Raw genomic sequence first — 19,564 nt, forward strand, 5'->3', positions numbered from 1 at the left:
GTCTGATTTCCTAAGGAAACAAGAATTATGCAATTGGAGTGTATGCATGCATGCACACCTGTCTGTGTGTGATTCTTCTTGCTGCCCCTTCTTCCAATGTCATTTGAAACCATTCCTGCAAAATTTGGCGGTGCAGTGAGAAGACATCTTAGCAGTACCAGTCAGTACCAGTTCCTTACAAATGTCATGAAAAAGGGCAACCAAGTTGAGGAGGGAGGACATTTAGTGCTCCAGCCAGAAGAGAAGCTGCAACACAAGCTCAGTCTGTTAAGCATTGGAGAATCCAGCCATGAGCTGTGAAGCTGAAGGAGAGTGGCCTGCATTCCTTCCATTGACAAGAACTGATTTGCCTTTTTCCCTGGGATCCATTAACATTACATATTCAATATTTAAACTCTTCATCTCATCTTCATAGTTCAAATTAAACAGTAGCAAAGACACTGATGACTTTCAATACTGCAAACCTTCTACTCACCACTGGAAAAAATGCAATTCTAGATAGGCAAGTAATTGTTTGGATATAGCTTTTCTTGTCTGCATATTTCACAGATCAGTCCAGATATCTTATACATGTAATTTGTTTGAAATACAGAAGGCGAAATGTGAAGTGACAAAGATTAAGATAATGACTAAGATGGGCCTTTAAGATACATAATTTTGTATCAGAGTAGGTCCATTTTTTATTTTATTTATTTATTTATTTATTTATTGACTGAGAATAAGTCAATAGGGCCTGCTATGCTACTGGAAGAAGATTCCCCTTACTATACTTACTTTTTTGCTTGAATCATGAACATTTCACTTTCTCCCCATCTCAGATTCTCACCATATTTTTCTGGCAATGCTTTACAAGGTGATTAGGCAGTGATAAGGTAGCAGCCACTGCTGGGCTGACCTGACACCTGCCATTGTCACACAGCTCCAGCACGGGCCTTTGGCTCCGCACGTGCTCTGGCTGCAGCAGGGAGCCGGACCGCGATGTCTGTGTACGCATTCATGTGTGCGGAGCTGTGGGCTCGGTGCCCTCCTGCTCCCACCATCCCTGCAAGGTAGATATCTCACCTTGCTCTCTCTCGCACAAATGAAAGCCCAAGAAGGACCGCTGCTAAATGTAAACTGCAAGAGAACAGATTTCCCTGTACAATTGCCTGAGAAGTTTTTTAAAAGTGCTTACTATCCAAATGGAAATCGATAGAGCCATGGCACTGTAGCAAATCCCACAGGGTAAATGAGCAGAGGGAATGAGGTGATTCACCTCTGCTTAAGCTGTTAATCAGGAACAAGTCCAATAGTATTAAGGCACTTACCCTGAGGCCACAGAAAACTGGTGCCAGGAGTAGAGCTGACAAGCTTTATTTTGGGGAGAAGGAATCTTTTTATGAAGAAGAAATATCTTCTCAGATATTTTGAGCTGAAGACCACATAACCCACTTTGTTTCTTCCCTGTTCTAGTGCTGATGAAAGATTTGATGCTACATTTCACACTAATGTTTTAGTCAATTCTTCGGGACATTGCCAATATCTGCCACCAGGTAGGCTGTTTCCATGTCATAAATTCTGATAACTCAGACTGCTTATATATGGTGTGGTTTCAAATTTGACAGAAATTCATCGGTATTTTACTTATCTAGCCATCATCTGCTAGATTTAAAACTAGATGCATCCTGAATGTAGTTAATACTTTTGTATGAAAACCACCATAGAAGATTTCGTATTGCCATCATTTAAATTATTCTGTCATAATACGCTATTACAGAAGCATGGAAGTATAAAAGAAGATAAAAAATAAAAGCCCTTAATGTAAAAAGTTACTGTTTATTGAATAAAAGGTAGTGTCTCAATAAAAATGTATTTCATTAACATAGCTGTTTCTCCTACTAGCACATTACCTTTATAACGAGATACTTAGAAACATGGTATGGGACATACCATCTATTTGAAATGACTCACTGAATACTCCATCAGAACGGTTTGAATCTGGAAGGAACACAGTCTGTGTTTGGTCCTTCGATATCTGAACTGTATCACTGAGTCTCTGGGTGTGTTGCAGTGGATTTCTGTTCCTGTTCCCCAACTCAATTACCACAATTCTCAGAATTAACTCTGATCAGAATTTTAGATACTACGGCAATAGAGCCAAGTGCTTTCCAGGCAAATTAAATCTGAGATCTCTAGAGGACATCAGGGTTCACTTCTTATTTTATCCAGTAACAGAAATAAGAGAAACACTGTGCATACTCTGCCTCATTTCTTTCTAATACACAATATCTAGAAAATGGAGCTCTTCTCTGAATCATTTCCTACTATATGCCTAAATGTAGTTCAAAAATAGTTTGTAACATGAACACATTAATAGTGCAAACATTAATAGTGCAGTTCTTTCCCTTTTCTGTAACTGACTTTTGCTTTTCACATCTGGAGACACTGCTGAGATTAAGTATGCTTTACAAGTGAATGCCAAAAGAGGCAACGTAGAACAAGATCAGGTTACAGAAGAGACATGAAATTTCGTGGAACGAGCATTTCAATTTAGTGTTCTTGTTTAAAATCCAATCTAGGCATATTTAAAAGCTCGTGCTACATAGATGTGCGCTGGTTTCCATTTGATGTTCAGAAGTGTAACCTGAAGTTTGGCTCTTGGACATATGGAGGCTGGTCCTTAGACTTACAAATGCAAGAAGCAGATATATCCGGATATATTTCAAATGGAGAGTGGGATTTAGTAGGTAAGCTCTTCATTATTTGCTTCCACTCTGAACTTGCAGCCTTGTCAGCAGTTCACTGCTGAAATGGGCAGAATAACAATTGAGAAATGAAGACAGAAATTAAATTAATAAATGACCATGCTGGTGGTGGTTAAAGCTGTGGGAACAGACTTAAGATGAGAAACAACATTAAAAAGTGAGCTTGAATTCAGTGTACATTTTTATCTATTTTTCCATTATTACCTGATAAAAATGACTAATTTTGGAATTAAATTTGAAGAAGCAGCTTTACCCCTAGCAAGGCTGACAAAGCTAAATTCTATTCTAAATTCTAGAAATTCTATTTCTAAAACAATCACTCCATAATATAGAGCCTGTTGACATTAATGTTGTGTTCTTCCTTTTCCCTTTTACACAGGAGTTCCTGGGAAGAGAACTGAGAGCTTTTACGAGTGCTGTAAAGAACCATACCCAGATATAACGTTCACAGTAACTATGAGACGCAGGACTCTCTACTACGGACTCAACCTTCTTATTCCCTGTGTACTGATATCAGCACTTGCCTTATTAGTCTTTCTGCTTCCAGCAGACTCAGGAGAAAAGATCTCACTAGGTAAATATTAACAAATGAAGTTACCAAAAGTTGTCCTTTTAAAATTTCTTTTTGAACAATGTTAGGAAACAAGGAGGAATAGTTTATGTGTCCTATTCTGGCTCATAAACTTTTTTTACTGTGTGTGGTCCTGAAGACCAGGTGCCACTGTTAAACCTTTGCTGCAAGCTTTAGGGAACACCAGAGCTGTGAAAGATAGAAATTCCCACCACCCAACCAGAAGCATGATGATTCCTAACTGTCATCCCTCAGAAGAAAGGTTTCATTTTTTGGTGTTTAATTGCTGAAGCAAAAACTCCACATTCACTGATTAAAGCTTAAGCTTACACATCTGCATTTCAGCACCTCAATGTGGCATTCTTCTTAATGGTTCCTTTTAATACGAGTCATGTTAAGAGCCTAGGATTACTTTTTGCCTGCTCAGAAAGACTGATTCCATCTAACTGCTACATTCTATTTTTAATAGCAATTTAAAACTAAATTACTGGCTTGTGAAAGAAGTCTGATGAGTTTAGATACTTGATCCTTAAGATGGTGGTTAGATATGCAATGAAACATTTTGCCTCATTCAACACTGCAAATACACTGGCTTCTACAAAATGAACACAGCTGCTAAATGCTGAACATTTCTCCAGAAAACAGTTAAACTGAGTAGTGGTCTCCCTAGACATGAACTCCCTCCACATTTTTAAGGTGGGTTCTTTGTCCCTAAATCCTTTTCCACCTGACAGTGGTTCCCTGTTGTTTTAGATGAGTCCTGAGAAAAGAAAGGGCCCTGTTCTGAGAGATGGGGACTAATGAAAAATCAGCAGTCACATCTTTGCACACAGCCACATGCAGAACCCAGCCACCAGTACTGAAAAACGTCCAAGTCCATCCAATACAACAAAGCAAATTCTTTTTCAGGAATCTTATGTAGTACACTACCTGTAGCTTCCACACCAATTAATGAAGTCTCATAAGCTCAAATACCACAAATCACATCATGTTTCTAAAGGAAATGAGGAGCAAGAAGTACTTTGATTCACCTCAGCTAATTAGCAAATAGTGATAAAAGCTGAACAGTTACAAGGATCCAAAAATACACACACCCATGCAAGTTCAGAAAACTGAGAGTACATCAAAACTTTGCTAGTCACAGTGGCCATTCCTGGGCCAGCACTGGCACCAGCTTCATCACCCTGCCACCCTGACCCTGTGGCCGTCAGGGCAGGGCAGGAGCACCAGGGCTGCTGGCCAGGGGCACGGTATGAATACAGCTGTCTGCAGAGCACACTATCTCATGTTCACTTGCTGCTGCTTGCTGCCTTACAAGCTACTGACCTGCTTTCGTACTTCACATTTGTTTTTCAGGTATAACAGTTTTATTGTCTCTCACTGTCTTCATGTTACTCGTGGCTGAAATTATGCCAGCAACATCTGATTCCGTGCCCTTAATTGGTAAGCTAATTGCAGCTTTAATCACTTTTATTTTACATCAAATGAGAAGCAGTGACTTTGCATGAAACCCAGCAGTAAAGCAAACTACGTGTAGAATGGCCTGCTGCAATTGAAATAGAAAACAGTGCTCAGGATTGACTGTGCGTGAGTGTGCAGCAGTGACTTCCTCAGGGACAGAAGGTGCCTGGCCCCTCAGTGCGGGGAGCGAGGCAGAGACACACTGCAGGAAGGAACACCACCACCAGCAAAAGCAGCATAGCCAGAGCTTGCAAAGAGCCTCAGAGACTTGGAGAGGGGATGGGGCGCTGAGCATGGCCGCAGGGCTGCAGCAGAGGATTGGCAGCCCTCCAACAGGACTCCCAAGTGGCCTACCTTTCCTCAGTGTAAGACAGCATGTGTTGCTGGTTGAAGAATGTCTCATATATGTGATGCTCTGTACAACTTCGGTGCTGTCTGGTCTGAGCAAAGTAAAGAGAGAAGTGACATCTCATTTTTGGAGAGTGTATGGGAGTCAGTTTCCCATAGACGCTGCAGCTGAGACACTGCTAGTGAGACATGAGGCTCAAAGGGAAGCAGAAACTTTTAAAAAGAAATGCAACAAATCTCTAAGCTTTGATGAAAAAAAATAAGAGCACCACTTTGTCTGTGATGCTTAGGAAAGGCAGGTGCTCGGTTCCACTGAGACCATTACTGAAGGTTGACTGCCCTCTGAAAACAGCTGCTGTCTGCTTTTGAGAAATCTTTCACCAGTACCTGATGTCACCCATATAGCACTACATTGGAAAAATAACTTCATGTTACATTTGTGTACATAAACACTGCTTATCATAGATATAAAACTACATCTGCCAAAATATACCGCTATAATTCACTGTTTATTTTGCAGCTCAGTATTTTGCCAGCACCATGATTATTGTTGGCCTCTCTGTTGTTGTCACTGTTATCGTTCTACAATACCATCATCATGATCCAGATGGGGGAAAAATGCCTAAATGGGTAAGGTTTGATTTTAATGCTCTGTCTATTGCATGAATGTCAGGATCAGAGACACATCAGCTAGCGATTCATTTGCACTACTTATGGCTAAGTAAAAATCTATGCAGATATCCTTGTTAAACGTTTTGTTTTGAAAGGCAGTTTCACCAGAAATGATGCGTCCAGATACCTTTCTTCTGAGAGTGAGAGAACATAAATTTATTCATCTTACTTCTATAATCCAAATCTTCTTTACAACAGCTAGAAGCACCTCAGCATTTTGCTGGACCCTAAATGCATAAATGAATATGATTTTCAAATAAGCTGCAAATGTCAGAAATGAAACAGGTAGAAGGAAAGAGCAGGGTGCTGGTGGAGATTACAAATGCCTGGAATAGACTAGCATAAAGGTGCAGCCACTGCAAATTAGCTGATGTGACAGAACTGACAAACAGTTGCCTACAGCACTCTTGTTAAAGATGGCTGCTGAAGTGAAAGATCCTCTGAAAATTCTTATCTTCACATCTCTCATTGCGAGCATCTGAAAAGTACAGAAAAAAACTGAAGTGTTTTTCTAAGAGTGATCCACAGGTACGGTTGGACTCAGAGATCTTTTCCAACCCTAAAGATTCTACGATTCTATTTAGGGACGTCGTTCTATAAGCGGTTGTTTTTGCAGAGATCATCAGTCTCCATCTTGGGGTTGCTAATTATTGATGAGTATCAGCTAACCATCTCGTCTTACTGCCCAAAAACTTACAGCAGCCTGAAGACCTAGTGAAGGTGGAAGGACCTCTTCTTTTAATATCTAGAACTTCCAGTTATTATCCCTACTAGCAAAAAAAAAAAAAAAAGATAAAGTGCACAGAGTAGAGTTCTGCAGACAAGAAGTGATGAGATATTCTCTGGTCTGTTCTGGGGAGGTGACTTTAAAATAACTTTGAATGAAGAGAATGAAAGGTATGTATCTCTAGAGTGATGGCTGAAGAAATAAATCTGCAGTGCTGAGTCAACCACCAGAAAACAGCACTGGAGGTACTCTGGGGTTGAGAAGCTGAAGTCCACTGGAATTTATTTGGATACTGCTGTTCTGCACCAGGCTGTCAGTTAATAAATTATTATCTTTCTAGGCGAGGCACAATAGCAGAGAAAGAGTAACAAGACAAAATCTATATTTAATTGGAATGTTTGCCTGGATATAACATCTTCTCTAAGTAGTAATTCGCAGTCAGAATAAATGGAACAAATCTAATATTAATTACAGTGCAAGATTTGTATATTATATAAGGCAATAATATTTCATTACTGGTCTGGAAAAGAAACACTGGAATGAGCTCTCAAAATCTGTTTGAAATAAATAATAGAAGCTTGAATCTAAATCGGAAACTGCTTGTCTGCAGTTTCTGTATGGCTGGAATAAGGCAATGTGGAAAACAATAAAATGATACACACTAATTAAATTTGCATAATTTTTTTTTTAGATCAAAGTAATTTTTCCACTTTTTCTCCATGTTACATACAGATTTGTTTTCTAAAATCTACAGTCAGCTGTCATGAAAGTAATATGAGAACAGAGCCAAAACACTGCAAAGGTTAATGGTCTATTCCAGCCCTGCACAGCATCTGTCTTACTACTCCTCCGAGCAGTAATGCCATATGGATTTAATGTTACAGTTCTTTCATTCATATTTGTGCTTTAATTTGCTAATTGTCTAAAGCAGAGCTACTGAGACTATTCAAAAATAACTTATTCGATAAGCGTTTTTTATTTATTCACTGTTTATAGTAAAGGTAGAAAAGACTGCCATAGTGCTGCTTTAGCATGGGAAAAATCAATGGAGACTCCCAGCAGAGAGGCACTCTTTGCAGCGACAGTCAGCCTAGGGCAGCCCACAGCACTGCTGGACTAAGAAAGCAGCCTCAGTGAGTGGCAAAGTAACCATCTGGAAAAACACTGCAACATTTTCTAAAACTTCAGCTCAGACTAAACAGACACCAGGAACCTGAGAGTAACTAAGGCTACAGAAACACAAAGAGCTACCAAAGACAGCAGCTGTGTCAAGAGGTGCTTATTGTCTGTAATTTTCTTCCAGACGAGAGTCATCCTTCTGAATTGGTGTGCTTGGTTTCTGAGGATGAAGAGGCCAGGGGAAGATAAAGTGCGTCCTGCCTGTCAACATAAACAGCGCCGATGCAGCCTGTCAAGCGTGGAGATGAACACTGTGAGTGGTCAGCAATGCAGTAATGGGAATATGCTGTATATTGGGTTTCGAGGGCTGGATGGGGTTCACTGCACACCCACTACTGATTCAGGGGTGATCTGTGGGAGGATGACCTGTTCACCAACAGAGGAAGAAAATCTTCTGCACAGTGGCCACCCCTCTGAAGGCGACCCAGATTTGGCTAAGATCCTGGAAGAGGTCAGATACATTGCAAACAGGTTCAGAGACCAGGATGAAGAAGAAGCCATTTGCAACGAATGGAAGTTTGCAGCCTCTGTAGTAGATCGGCTCTGCTTGATGGCATTTTCAGTCTTCACCATCATTTGTACAATTGGTATCTTAATGTCAGCACCAAACTTTGTAGAGGCTGTTTCTAAAGATTTTGCTTAACTTCTATGATTTGATTCTCTGAAGTATCATATGTAGCAAATAAGAGTGTATTTTTTTGTTTGTTTGTTTGCTTGTTTTCAATGAGTACACTGTATCTCATTGTCCTCTGTCTTTTGCCCTCCTCCCTACTCCCCTGGCACCCCTCTGGCCCCGGATTCCTTTCTAAAGGGCAGCACCCTCTCAGAAGGGGAGCCAGGGATCCTTTCCCCTGGGCTGTGTGCCCAGCTCCTCTGAGCAGCTTGCTGTGGGAGATGCAAAGTGAGTGCAAGTCCATTCAGAATGAAAGGATAGTGCTCGGGCATCTTCTATGCATTTCAAACTGGCTAGTACATAAATTAATAGGTAGGTAATGCCAGAAATGTCATTTCTTCCAGAATTTGCTTTAAAAGATAGAAGTTAGCCCTATGTTTTGGAAAGGATTAAATCTGAATGAAAGGAAACTCAAATGACAGAGGAAAAAAAGAATAAGAACACCCTGCTATTCAGTCTCTGGTTCTTAGTGAGTATGGAGCACACAGCTCCTCACATCCAGTCGCATTTTAAATCCCACAATGCATTTTGCAGTGAGCTTATGTGAGTACAGAGGATTCTGATTTTTGCCTGAACATCAGGAAGATGAAAGTCAAGATGAAACAGCACACAGCTTGTCCTTCTGTCACTTCCTGGACTTGACCTAGAAGTATGGCCTGGATTCTTAAAAAGGCTTCCCAGTAATTGCAGTGTTTATTACAACTCCCTTCTCTGCAGAAAAACATTCTTTCAACAAACGACTTCTGTCAGTTTTTACCCTTTACAATGACATAAAGAAAATGAAGTATTTATGATGGATTTACCATCGTTTGTTAAAAAAATAATAAATTATACAAACTTGTCTCTTTACTTTTTCTGCATTGAAATCCTGTTAACAGTAACTGTCTTGTACAGGCTCAAATGTAATGACAGATCCAAAAAAACAAAAACAAAACAAAACAAAACAAAAAAACAAAACAAAAAAACCCATTAAATCATCAGATCCAGCTTTTCATTTCAATGCGAAACGCTTGATCTGTTGCTCACTTAGCCTTTTATAGACCTCTTTTCATTCAGCCACCATAACATGTCCGAACAAGAAAACTGCATCCTTTCTCCTCAGTTTATCATACGAAGAGCATTAATGAATTATAAATAATTATGTATAAACTATACATACATCCCAGGAAAGATCAAGTCTTAAATACAAATCCTTTTTAATGAATAGTGCTGAGAATATCAAGGTCTGAAACTGTGTGTATAGAATAGCTAAGAGCCAGCCTCCTGCTAGTATAGCAATATTCCTGACCATGCTAGAAGTGGTAAAAGACACGGGCAAAGATTACTTTAGCACCAACTGCTTGCGTTGTCCTGCAGAACTGTGACTTTTTGGCTGAGGTTGACAAACACACAAATGGAGGCCTGTTGTGGTACCATGTTTTTACCATGAGATAAGAAACTTGAGGCAAGTCTATCTCCCAAGGTGTATTAAAATAGTGACCAAAATACTTGCACTCCCTTCTTTTCCAAGGCCTGCTTCCCTGACAGCAGGAAAATCAAATTGCATGCCAAGCAAGCCCAGAGTCACTGCAGTCCTTCACCAGAGATAACCCCTAGCTGAAGCCTCGTCATGCCATATAAAAGGGCAGGAGAAATGAAAAGTAGCAGGATATTTCTCATGGTTTATGAATTCTGTCTTCATGACAGAATTCATGAATCTCATACTGCAAAGACCTGAGTAAAGCATTTGAATCCTTGGAATCCTGTCTTGAAACTTTGAAATTCTTGTGTGAAGAACTTATTTTTTTCAGGAACAATTATTAAGAATTAGCCACACAATAATTCCTGCTGTCATTTCTAGTTTGTAGATTGCATATAAATAGGAAAATATGCGCCCAGTCTCCGAAATGAGTTTTGTTCCTTAGTGAATGACACAGGGTGTCACATACTGCTCTGCTGAGCAACATTTCTAGAACAAGCTTCCTGATACAAATGTTGGTTAGCATTGGTATTTTTCCTTTTGTAAGTAACTATGTAGAATGTTCCATTCAGTCTTCTTTTTAAAGCTCTAGGGTCTTGTTAGATAAGAATGTTTCAAAAAGAAAAGATGTGTGTGGACACGTGCAATGGGATGCAACTATTGCAGCACATACCATCTGACACACGTTACACAGCAGGCAATAGGATCACCCTCTTTCCACTGGAGTCCATTTACAACTTCTTTGGGAGTGATCTTGCTAAGTACAGGAGTTCTTTAAGGGAGAAGGAAGAAAGTGATTTGTGAACTGACAGTAAGCTTGTTTATTAAGAGCAGAATGCATCTGCATTTAAAAATTGCAGACAGGTGACTGAGCTTTGTTGTAATTCCTGCCTAAGTTTGTACTTCTGGAATCACACTGTCAGCAAATACCAGGTGTTAGACAAAGTACTTGTAAGACACCAGCATCACGCCTACCCCACTGCCTTTAACATTGGAAGGAGTAATGAAGATGCACCGATGAGAAAAGTGAATTCTAGTTTTCCCACCATCAATGCAACCCATAAACATTCGGTAAGAGCATGGTTATAAACCTCAAATACAACAGTGACAGTCTTATTTTGCACCTATGAGTTAATTTGTCATGTAACTGAGCTGAGCAAAATCGGTATTTTTCTTGTGTGTGTCAAATATTTGTGTGTGCACTAAACAGTATTTTGATCTAAATGCTGAGGAAATATTTATAGTTCTGGACATAGAGATGGGAATAAATGCTGTATACAGTATGTATATGTAATATTATAGACATATAAGGATCTGTTACGATTTTAAGAGTCCAGAAAAATAGGATAAGCAAGTGGTTCACCACAGCTAAGCTCTGACTTGTCTGACACATTGAAAAGCTCGCTCCAGAGGTCAGCTGTCATGTACAATACTGTGTGAACAATGTATATTACCTTTTCTGTTTTTATATTGAATTGTAATGAATATTTTAAAAACTTTTTAATATTTAAAAACAACTATTTAAGCATTAATGCCAAAAATGTTCCAAACAATTTTAAAAGGTTAGTTTTAAATACAGATAAATTATTTAAACAGTATTTAAAATCATAGATTATTTTATATAAGAATTGATAGTACTATATGAGACTCTTTTTAAAGGTTTCTTTAAATTCTCTTTACAATCTCTGTAGCTGCAGGATGTAATCTCAGTTCACCTGTGACAATTCTACTTTTCATTTTCTTTATCAAGAATAGAATGTAAACCAAAGTCATGGGGCTTTTTGTTTGTTTGTTTTCCCTTCTGTTGTAGTCTTCTACATTAAGAAATACTGAGTAGAGGGCATTAGAAAGTGATGTTACATCTGTCAGGTACTGACCGTCATATTACCTATTCAATACTTTTTCAGTCCAGTACAAATAAAAGATTTAGATCAAGAGAATTTCGATTCTTTTTCATTTTTCTAAGATGGAAACAAACTCAAGCAGTAAAGACCATAAATAACCATAAAAGAAAGAGAAATGTCTTTGGAAACAGCATTCTGTGATGAGAAAGCTCTTTGATAATTAAAAACACATCGCATCCTCCTAGGAAAGCAGTCCCACACCAAATACATATTATCTTAGTCATACATGGGCTGTCAAAGTTAACTGAGTAGGAATAAAATGCCAAATATGCTTTGGACTGGCCTCAATTAATTCTCCTTAAATCTTAGCACAGGAAAAAAAAAAAATCAACAAAGGAAAAAGCAAATCAATGCTAGCTAAATAAACTGCCAATTTATTGTGCTGTGAGGTTCATTTATTGGCCACTGGTGAAAAATTAGCTGGTCAGTAAAATACCCCCTGATGGGGAGAAAAATCTGGCAGTGTAGACAGGTGTGAGTTGTATTGCCAACAGGCTGAGAGTCTCCTCTACATATCTTTACAGCATCCTGCTGAGCACACACCAGTAGTGAGCAAGGGCTGCTGAAACAAGTAACTCAAGACATCATTCTTTCATTTGTCCTACGCTTGTAAAGAATCACCAATGAAGATGACTTTGGTTGAGATCACCACACAGAGTCACACTGCCCACAGCTGTTACACAGCCACTTTGGTTTGGCTAGGAGCTGCCCTGCTCACACAGTCAGGTACATACATGAGGGTCACTTGGCCAAGCCAATGTGCGTGCCTTCTCTCCCGGAGCGCTGACAATCAGGATGGATACACTACCTTGGACTTATTACTTCAGCATGGTTGCAGAGGTTCAGCACCACGTATCCTATAGGCAGCACCTGCCATTCTGTAGAGTCTATCATCACACATACTCCAGCTTTAAACACTTGGAGATTGTCTGCTACCACTCTCAGACATCTGGTTGGTTGTTATGCAGACTGAAAGCTGCTGTGGTTTAGGAGCTGACATATGAGCAGCTCCAATTCATTGCTGTGTGGGTGGCAACATCCATCAGAACATTGGATCTTGTGGCTGCAGGGAGCAACAGGACCAGCCAGCCCATTTTAATCCTATCACAACAATCAGAATATATTTCTCTTCGTCAAAACCAATATCTCCTGGTATTTTAACATCAGTATAACCCAAAAGGCTGTGAACGGAATCAGTACATGCAATTAAAGCAAATCTAACCCGGAAATCAAATGGGAGTTTACAAGACCATAACCATAAATGAAATCATTTCATTGTCACTGTTTCTTACGTTGCATTTGCTGCTTAAAGGAAAAGCAACATTTCTGCTATTAGACAATATGCAGATAATGACACAGACAACATAAGCCAACTTCTCACATGATCTCATCCTCTTCTGACCCAGTGAAGTCATTCCATTCCCCTTCCTCCCCATTCACTCCCAATTCAGAATTGCAGTTGATTAACAGAGCATGAGAGTGTTCAAGGCCAAAACGTAGTACTTTATCTGCGTCCTTGCTGTGAAGATATCACTGGGTTTTCAGAGCTGCAGTCACTTAGACCTGTAACTGTACCACAAAGCAACAGCATTTTAAGATACAAAGTAGTTTAAAATATCTGAGCATTTTTACCTTTAAAAAAAAATATATTGTAATAATAACATGATCTGTTGCTACTTTGGGGTGGGTATAAATGAGAATAAGATCCACAGATGTCTTCATTCTACCTAACCCTATTCAGGATATAATCCAATGCAAGTCAAAGGCAGAAAAATCTTTGTACTCAGCCCAGCAGTCTGAGACCAGGACCACAAACAGTCCAGTGAATCTCAGTAATCATTTATGTATCACTCTGGTTCACGGCAAGCATGCAAATGAATTAAGAATGAGCTACCTATTAAATATTTATATTAGACTGGCTTTAAGCTTAGAAACCAAAAATCTAGGACCTGATTCCAGAACAAGATATATCCACAACATTCCTTGAACAGCATTATCTTACTTCACTGTACATGTGGTTTACATACAGCTGTGAAGCATTTCCAAAAATTTGCTACCATAGAGGAATTCCAGTTTAGGACTGCTTTTGCTGGTGTGACACCTTGGTTGCTCCATCTTTCTTATCTCCAATTTCTGACCAAAAGAAATCTAGTTAGCATGCTATTCTGATCACAAAAAAAAAAAAAAACCACAAAAAAACAACCAACCAACCAACCAAAAAAAAACAGTACAGGACCACTGTTCTGAATGAAAACAGGGAAAATGGTTTTAAGTTGAGGGAGGGAAGATTTAGGTTGGATGTCAGGGAGAAGTTCTTTACTAGGAGAGTGGTGAGGTGCTGGAACAGCTGCCCAGAGAGGTTGTGGATGCTCCATCCCTGGGGGTGTTCAAGGCCAGGTTGGATGGGGCCCTGGGCAGCCTGGTCTAGTATTAAATGGGGAGGTTGGTGGCCCTGCACGTGGCAGGGGGGTTGGAGATTCATGATCCTTGAGGTCCCTTCCAACCAGGGCCATTCTGTGCTTCTGTGAAAACACAGGTTGAACCCTTTAACTGAAGAGAGGATGTAGTTACAAAATTTGATGTTGTTACGCCAGCCTGGGCAATGGAGGGAACACGCTCCTACCAAATATTTGTGCCAACATTGCAGTGCACATATGGTAGCAGAGGGGGCCTTCTGAGACAACAGCAACATTCTTACAGGGTTGAGCCTGTTAGCCAGGTCCATTGCGGAGAACAAGTGTTTCCTGGTTTTCCTGGCTGTGCTAGTGGAGGTATAATAAGAAGACACTATTTTAAGCTCTGGTTAGTGCTTAATTCAGCTTGAAAGATTTTTTTTTCTCTAGGCTAGGTAACAATGTATTTGAAAGTGGTGGGCTGCAGCCTACAGCCCAGCACAGTGATGATTTGGCTAAGTCAACTGAGGGTTTGTTTTTTCATCTTGCCTTCTCTGCTGAGGGAAAGGGTAAATTCTCTCAGCAATTAAAGAAATAAGGGAAGGGAGACTAAAGAGCATTTTAGGTGTTCCTGCTTCTTTCTGGGCTCACTCAACCTAATTCTGCTGTTGTAGACCATCCTATTATTCCCACAGATACATTAGGATGCTACACTCTTGTTCACTGTTTTAATGTGTTTTTAAAAAAGCCTGGAGCTTTAAATACCTTTATTCTGAAAGTACTCACAAATGTTCTTGTAAATATCATCCTTTCCAATCAGATTGGTAAGACTGCTCTCATAATACAGCAATAATTCTATTGCATTAGAAGCAAATCCATATAGAGCAGGTGATAATAATACAACATACATCATCCAAGAGCAGGTGATAATAATACAACATACATCATCCACATTGTTTTCTAAAAGCACAGGAAAAGCTTTGCTGCTGACCCTGTTGAGAAATGCAGGCTCTTCACAGAAGCACACGACACAAGCATCCTGTCAGATCCCTACAAAGACTCCTCATGCAGGCTGAGCAAGGCCTGGTCCTCCAGTCTCCTTACAAGGCCTAGCCTCCAGCCCTGAACCATCTCTGTGACCCTCTGTTCAACTCACTTTAGGTTACCTGGAGGGGCCCGAAAGTAGGCACACTATTCTAGATACTGTCTAAGGAGAGCTGACTTGAGAGCACTTCCCTCAGTCCTGGGGCCACATGACACAACTCCACATACTGTTAAATGGTTTTGCAGACTGGGCGCTGGGTTGGCTCATGCAGCCTATTGACTACTAAGGATCCTGTGGCCTTTTTCGCAGAGCTGTCTCTCAGCCCCAACCTGTCCCTAAAACAGCCCTGCTGTTGGTGATGTCCCCAGCTGGGAGTCATTGCAAACTTCAGGGAAGAGCCTTCCGTCACCTCCTTCTAGATGATGGATAAAGACATCAAACAAGAGCAGGATAGATGCCCTGCCGTTATCTAGTATTTTGGAGTCTAAGTAGAGTATGACCATCTGAGTCAATTACCAAATGAGCAGGTTTTTTTAAAAAAATTTTTAACCTATCCAGATGTCATTTACAATTTGACTTCTCAGTAACAAATTTTCCTTTACCCCTCTTTTTATTTTTCCTCCCTTAAGCAAGTCTTTGACATAAATTGAGGAATCCTTCATAACTTTTAAAAGTAATGCTCTCCTGCCTGTTCACTGATAGTGCATTAGATGGTTTCATTAAGTTGCAGTGCTGAAGAGCTGTAGTTCAGATTGGAGTTCAGTCAGCTTCTACAAAGGACAGTATGAACATCTTTGATCTTCTTTACTATCAGAAATGGCCTTACTCTGTACTAAGCTGAAACTAACTTAACAATACATACAGCATTCATAGTTCTTTCCTCACTAAATCAATGCTGTAATCTATTGAATTTTAAAAGCTGCATCTTTTCTCGGCAGTTTAGGTTAATATTCATTATCCTATATGGAATTATCAAAGAGCTGCTGTAATATTAACTTCACAAGCTGTACACATCGTTTATAATTGAAAGTATCTTCCAGTTAAAGAGACTAGAAACTGCTATAGGACAAGCTGTCAAAACATCACCTCTTTTAAAATAAGCTCTTAAAGGTAAAAGAGGATTTGAGGGACTGACAGAGAAAGGGTGAAGGTACACTTGATGAGAGGCATGCATCACCAGTACCAGAGCACATAGGTCTCACCGCCTGTGGGGCAGTTTCTCTGAGCAGCAACATGTTACTCAGGCCCGGTGGGGCTGAAGGTATGCAGGGCCAGGCTGACAGGGGACACATCAGACACGATTGGCCACATGTTGCTCTGGGCTTTCAGTGTACACATACAGAGCCCCATTTGTGCCCATTTACCTGAACAGCACTTAATTCAGTGTTGCACATACACCCAGTTCTGGTCTCAGTTTGAAGTACTCTTGTCCCTCTTATCTAATTCAGAGAACATCTCCACTGGCCTCTCTCTGTTTTCATGTTTACACATAAAATCTGTCTCTTGAGGAAGACCAAGTAAAAACAAAAAACACTGAAAGACATAAATGAATGTTTATGTAATATTCTGAAATCTATACATGGATAAGCTAAAAGATGGTATATATTAGCTTAAAATCAGAATGGTTATTGCTAGAAATATGCTAGCATTCATAGTTCTCTCATAGTTTTCCAATTGCTGTAATATGCCAGGGCTTTGAGTTTGATAAACAGTATAGGAAAAATGACCTTGCTGAAATTTTGTAGTGATCTGTGGGTTGAATGGTGTGGAAGTGAAAACTCTGAAGGGCAGCACAGCACAGCTTTTAGCCCTAGCACACTATCTTCTGTCTTCTAGGGAAGCTCGCTGTTCATTTTCAATCATTTAATGGATTGTTCTGTGCGCTTGGTAGAATCCAGCTCATAATGAATTGCACTGCAGAGATCTGAAGCATCCAACCTCAATTCTGAAAGAGTGGATTTTTGCCCACTAACTATAGCAATAAAAGCCCTTTCATTTTCTCATGCACTTTTCCTAATACACCAGAAAATGTCACATCTACATAAAGCAATATAAAACCTACACTGTACAAATTCAGAGACCTGTGCCTCCAGGCATTGGCTTCACCACATTTTAACAGTAACTCTATGTCTATGTAACTGACAGAAGCCTTAGAGCAATGTTATATACAAAACACATCTACAGCTTCTGCAAACTCTTCCATCCTACAAAGTCCCCAAGAATAGCTGTATCATATCATTTGCATGGAATGCAAGAGTAAAAACAACTGCAAGATGTTCTTATAGGAGCTAAACAACACCAGAACTTTTCGCATAGAAATTTTTTTGAACTATAGTTTTTGTTACCTTTGTTATAGAAACCTAGTTTAGACTGCTGAGTCTCAAAAGTCTACCTATTCTCCAGTTCTTTGAGATATCCGTGCTTGCACTCTTCATGTCTCATTTTTCTTGTTTTCTCATCTGTATGCAGTATTTGGCCAAAGAGCATTCAATACTGACACTGTTCATTAAGGGATACAGAGCGTTACAGAACACCATGAGTACTCCGTAATACTTTTCTTCAGACAGTAGCAGCACTGATTTTCCATTCAGATGGCAAAAATAAGTATCTGGCGCTCCATAGAATACTTTAAGACTAGAACCAGCAGACCAGAGCTAGAACTTAAAGAAGCTTGTGAAGATATGTTTTCTTCTCAAGAGTATTTCAAAGGAAGGGATAAGGCAGTCAATTTTCACTTCCCGCACTGCAGAGGAGTCAGTCTGCTATTTTGTAACACAGCAGAGCATCAGCTCTTGCTGAGTCAGAAAGCTGCTGAGGATGTGTGCATGGAGACGCCTGCCTGCAGGCAGGCCCTGAGTCACACCGCCATTCCCTGCCAGCCAAGGATCTGCAAAGAGGAACTTCAGCAGCTCCTGGCAGGTGGCACTTCAGCGAGGGCAGACTTCTGAAGGAAAACTCAGCCTTTTTGCCAAGAGTTCCTCTTTGCTTCCCTAGCTAACAAGAATGTCAATACAAAAATACTCAACCATTGTGTATTTCAAAAGTTTTTTGTACATAATTTATTTCCTTTTCAACTGAAGGGAAATATGCACATACACCCATGTCAGGAAAATGATTTTTTTTCTAGTTAGGTTGAGAGCATATTTACCTCTAATCCACTGGCTGCAGAGCTCAAGGCGGAGGTGAGACACATTTAACCATTTAACGTATGTTACTATATACTACCTGAACAAAAACTTTTCATGGTCAGTTTTTTGTTTGCAGTGTGAAAAGCTTCAAGTCTTCAAACAACTGAGCTTTAGTAATGCTTTCAAAGCAGTCTAAGTGCTCTTAGAACCTCAGCCTGTTTCAGAACAGATTTGTACAAATAGAGCTGAAGGGCTCACATTCTCAGAAGAGGCCAAAGGTTTCCACAAATCAGGGTTTTTTGAAAGATATCTGTTGAACACTCATTTTCGTACAAAAGTCAGCATCTGAAGCACACAAAAGAATTGAAGTGGAAAGATGATGTGTGTATTGCTGGTAGTATTTGTGCAAACATGAATGCCCCACGTTGCATAGAGCTGGGCAACTGAGTGGTACTGATGATCCCCTACTGCAGATGCTGGCAGTTATACCAGATGCATGGTAAGCATTTTCCCTGTACCTGAAGCCTGTCTTCCCAGAAGAGCTCAACAACCTCAGTTTGAGTGATCTGAGCCCCTGTAGTGATGAACTGCATTTATTTTGATTGTGGATAAAGTGACGGTTTTGCTGTTTTCTCTTTAAAGGTATTTTTTAATCAATTGTAAGGAAGTTAATTTGAAAAGATCAAAGTATGGAATAGATAGAAAATGTCACAATTATTTGAAGTAACATACCAGATCTGCAGCCACCACAATGGACAGGTAATACTGAAACCTGCAAAATGACTGCAGCCATTTCCTCCTGCTTACACCAGAACACCAAAGCAAGCAACAAAAACCCAAAGGTGAACTCTCCCAAAAGTCCTCTCATTCAGCACTAATGCATTGCACCTTTTCAGTTGCAGAAGAATACGTTCATGAAAAGCAGTATGCATTCAGAAGCACATTTGCAGCTTTCACAATACATGCCAGTGGCATTCAGCATCTACTTGAAACATACAGCTTGCTTTCTGAGCTTGATTCTGCTCACTTCTATCTTGATACTGTCACATGATGTCACAGGACTGAATCAAGATTAATCCACAAACCACGATACTCATTTTAAACACAAGTTTAAACAAAGGAAGACCAAACGCTATTCACAAGATGTTCGCACATTGCTCGCATTAACCTAAAGGGACTCCACGCTAATGCAGATTAACACAAAGACAAACAAATAAAACCAGCACAGCTTTTGCCTTAAAAAGTTGCTCTTTATGAGGT

The 19,564-nt window shown here is 39.9% G+C and overlaps 1 protein-coding gene across 2 annotated transcripts in view; it reads left to right on the forward strand.

Annotated features, from left to right (window-relative positions):
- Window positions 1-11,783, forward strand: part of LOC125697973 (neuronal acetylcholine receptor subunit alpha-7) — a 40,748-nt gene extending 28,965 nt beyond the window's left edge. The window contains exons 5-10 of one of the 2 annotated variants that reach the window (XM_048955685.1): window positions 1,453-1,532; window positions 2,559-2,726; window positions 3,124-3,318; window positions 4,672-4,758; window positions 5,645-5,754; window positions 7,827-11,782. In XM_048955685.1, the coding sequence (XP_048811642.1) occupies window positions 1,453-1,532; window positions 2,559-2,726; window positions 3,124-3,318; window positions 4,672-4,758; window positions 5,645-5,754; window positions 7,827-8,345 (1,159 nt within the window). In that variant the 3' untranslated portion in view covers window positions 8,346-11,782. Of the gene's footprint in view, window positions 1-1,452; window positions 1,533-2,558; window positions 2,727-3,123; window positions 3,319-4,671; window positions 4,759-5,644; window positions 5,755-7,826 lie in introns of both variants that reach the window. The other variant, XM_048955684.1, reaches the window with a different exon arrangement.
- The last annotated feature ends 7,781 nt before the right edge of the window (window positions 11,784-19,564 follow it).

This window comes from Lagopus muta, chromosome 10 (assembly GCF_023343835.1).
Source record: "Lagopus muta isolate bLagMut1 chromosome 10, bLagMut1 primary, whole genome shotgun sequence".
Taxonomy (NCBI): Eukaryota; Metazoa; Chordata; class Aves; order Galliformes; family Phasianidae; genus Lagopus; species Lagopus muta.